Source organism: Pteropus alecto, unplaced genomic scaffold (assembly GCF_000325575.1).
Source record: "Pteropus alecto unplaced genomic scaffold, ASM32557v1 scaffold131, whole genome shotgun sequence".
In the NCBI taxonomy this organism is placed as follows: domain Eukaryota; kingdom Metazoa; phylum Chordata; class Mammalia; order Chiroptera; family Pteropodidae; genus Pteropus; species Pteropus alecto.
The window spans coordinates 8,276,666-8,280,234 of NW_006434709.1; the positions used below are offsets into that span (position 1 = coordinate 8,276,666).

Consider the following 3,569-nt stretch of genomic DNA (forward strand, 5'->3'; position numbering starts at 1 on the left):
TGGTTCACCTAGAGAGAAGTAGCCCCCAGTCAGGGCATCCTAAGCCAATACCTACACACTTGGTATTCTTCTTGGCCTGCAGTTCCTTATCCTCATCCCCCCCTAGGCCTACCAAACACTTCAAAAACCCAAGTAAGATGTCAAATTCTCTAGAAAACCTTTTCTGAAGGTTTCTAAGAGTAAGATTTGATAGAAATAGAAGCCATTCATAAGTGATTTCTGATAGCAAGTAAAATTACTTAGATTTTTTAGAATCACACGTGAGATATTACCTCTTTCATTTCCACAAGACAATCCATTTACTTTCTGTGAAATAATTGCTTTGGGTTTTTTTTCTGGATTCAAATCCTATCAACAAAGGCAGTTTTAAAAATAAAAACAGAATTGCCTTTTTAGAGCATAAGCACTTTTGAAATAGAGTGCAAAAGCAGATGAAATTTCAAAATTGACTTTAATCGAAGTGTGATTTTACATTAACTGTTTAGACTACCTGAGCCTGTTTCCCAATCTTTAAAATGGGTGTCCACCATATAAGGTTTTTGCAAGAAACCAATTAAATAAAATGTAAAACATCTAGTACAGTTTCTAACACATAGGAGGCCCACAAAAATCGAAAATCATTTTTACAGTCTACTTCTAGGGTACACTTTGGCACCAGATTCATTCCTATAACCAGTTCTCAGTATAAACCAGTGTTGTCCAATACGGTGGCCAATAGCCGTGTTACTGAGCAATTACTGCCCATTTGAAATGTGGCTAGTCCGAATTGAGATGTGATTTAAGTGTAAAATACACACTGCATTTCAAAAACTTAGTGAAAAAAATAATATATCTTAATATTGCATATTGATTAGGTGTAAAGAGATAATACTTTTGGATATACTGGGTTAAATAATATATATTAAAATTAACTTCACCTGTTTCTTTTTACTTTTTTAATGTGGCTACTAGAAATTATTTAATTATATATTTAACTTTCATTACATTTCTATTGGGCAAGCTGACTTTGACCTCAAGCAAGTAAATCTGATCTCTTAACCATACAGTGGACTACTTGACAGGGGTTCTATAACCGCCAATCCACCCCTTATACCGGCTCACTTTAACACTCCCCACTTCCGCGACACTGGAAAGCTGACGACTTAATCGCTCCTAATTTTTAAAAGTATAGAGTGCACAGATCCACCGAGGCAACTCGAAATTGTTACCTACACAACGGAAAAGTATCTTAGGAAAATACCCAGATTCCTCTCCGGTGGGTGTCGGTCAACTGCTGGGGGGACTGGGAGCTTAAGCAGAAAGGGGTCCCCCTTAAGAAAATGAGAAGAGAAGACAGAGCGAGCGCCCAGATTCTGAAGGAGCGTAACGTGGAGCTCATAGAGCAGAGGTCTGAGGAGGAAAGCCTTTTCACCAGTAAGGGAGGCGGGTAAAAGCCACGGCGGAGGCTGCAAGGAGGAGCGGTACCTTAAGAATCCCCCTCATCTTCGCCAGAAAGGGGCGAAACTCCTCGAGTGGAACTTCTGGATAGAGCTGGCTCCGCAGCAGCTCCTCGGTGATGCCCGAATGCCCGTGGAAAGCTTCCTGGGCCAGGCCGCTCAGCAGCCCACTCAGGGGTTTGCAGCTTTCAAGCTCGCCTGCCATTGTCAGCGGAGGCCCCGCCCCTCAACAGCTGAGTGCAGCCCGCCACGGCAGCCTAAATGGGCCTAAATAGCCCAGGCAGAGGCGCGCGAGGAAAGTAGTGAAATACCACCAGGGGTTGTTGACAGCTACCAGTTTTGCTTTACAAAACCATTCCCCTTAGGTTGCCAGCACTGAACTGTCCATTCACTTCCGGAAAGATCACTTTGCTTCAGCTGATTTCCTTCATCACTCCATGGCCCACTTAATGGAAAGAACATTTAGTGGAGATCACTCGAGAAAGGGCAGCATTCTACAAAAGAGGCAGTTTAAATTTGGGTTGGCTGCACTCATTCCAGGCCTTGCCAATCCATGAACTGAATAGGATCTATCACTTATATCTAATCTCTGCTTAATCCTTACCTGTCCACCTTTCGTCCAAGAAAATTTAAACTATCCCCTGATAACATAATGTGTTTGCTTCAATTGTTACTTGCCGTTTTATATACATGTGGCTTGTCTTCCTGGCTAGATCAGTGGCTCTGACCTAATGCTTTCCATAACAAATATTTTGTCAACACCTTCTTTACTATCCTGAAATGAAATGCATAGATAATTGCCTACCCATATAATTTCAATATATTATTCACCCATAAAAAGGAATGAGGTACTAACACATGCTACAACATGAATGAACCTTAAAAACATGCTAAGTAAAAGAAGACACACAAAAAGCCAGCTATTATATGATGCCATTTATACAAAAAGTCCAGAATAAGCAAATCTGTAGAAACAGAAGATAGATTAACGGTTGCCAGAGGCTGGAGGACGGGGGAATGGAGATAATGAGTACCAGATTTCTTTTGAGGGGGTGATAAAAATGTTCTAGAATTAAATAGTCATTATGATTGCATGATTTTATGAATATACTAAACCCCACTTGCGTTTTAGGATGGTTAATCGTACACTTTATAGGATGAATTTCACAGTACGTAAATTATATCTCAATTTAAAAATCAATATAATGACCTAATTGTAATTTAGGATAAAAATAAAAGTAATTTATAATGTATATATTTCAATGTGTGTATGGGCACAACTACTCTAGGTGGCTAGGAGACATAGAGTAGCCTAATGCCTGTGTCTTTATGTAGAACCACCTGCGACTTCTATAAATTCAAATGCAGGTATGCTGTATTGATGTCCAGAGAGAGAGAGAGAGAGAGGAGAGAATTAAAGAAGAAAGAGCAATTGCTACTGGTAACATGATGTTCTGAAATGTAAGCAATGGTTGGTAAAGTTGGGAACAAAAAGCCTTCTTTCCTCACTTTACCCAGTAATTGCAAACCAAAAATGTTCTGTGTATTTTAAAGCCATGTTAAAAATACACTGTGTACTTTCTTCAATTAAAAAAAATAATTAATTAAAAAAAGAGAGAAAGATGCAATTCTACTCTTGGGACATGCATAGATTTTTCTTTTAAGCAAAAGGATGGTGTACCAGATGCTTTCTCCACAAGGCTTAAGAACTCAATTTGCCATTTTATTACTGAGATCAAACCTAGTATTCTTCATGTTAAAAAAAGAAATGGAAATTTATTTAACTTTCTAAAATGTTATATAATAAAAATGTTCAGATCCAAAATTTAAAAAATACACTGTGTTCACATCTATGCTGGAGTTAGATTTCAGGCTCAGACAATAACAAATAGGTACATTTTTCACCTACATGAATTTACCCTGCATGGCAAGATGTCTTATATCCCTGGCCCCTGTCCAGTCTGGGCCATTCCTTCCCCTCCATTATTGTGAGAACTGAAATACCCCTTTCCAAATAGTATGACCTTGTGGCATTGTTAAGAGTCACTGATCTAGACTGCTCTAATTAATATTTAGCTAGTGTTTGCCTGAAGTTAAGAGGCATTCTTTATAATAGAAAAGACATGATATTTC

General features: G+C 38.7%; 1 protein-coding gene across 2 annotated transcripts in view; it reads right to left on the minus strand.

Moving 5' to 3' along the window:
* Nucleotides 1-3,569, minus strand: part of COMMD1 (copper metabolism domain containing 1) — a 115,538-nt gene that overhangs the window by 107,241 nt on the left and 4,728 nt on the right. The window contains exon 1 of one of the 2 annotated variants that reach the window (XM_006909563.3): nt 1,465-1,672. The exons of the other annotated variant lie outside the window; for it this stretch is intronic. Coding sequence (XP_006909625.1) covers nt 1,465-1,641 — 177 coding nt within the window. The 5' untranslated portion in view covers nt 1,642-1,672. Of the gene's footprint in view, nt 1-1,464; nt 1,673-3,569 lie in introns of those variants that run through there. 2 annotated transcript variants of the gene reach the window in all.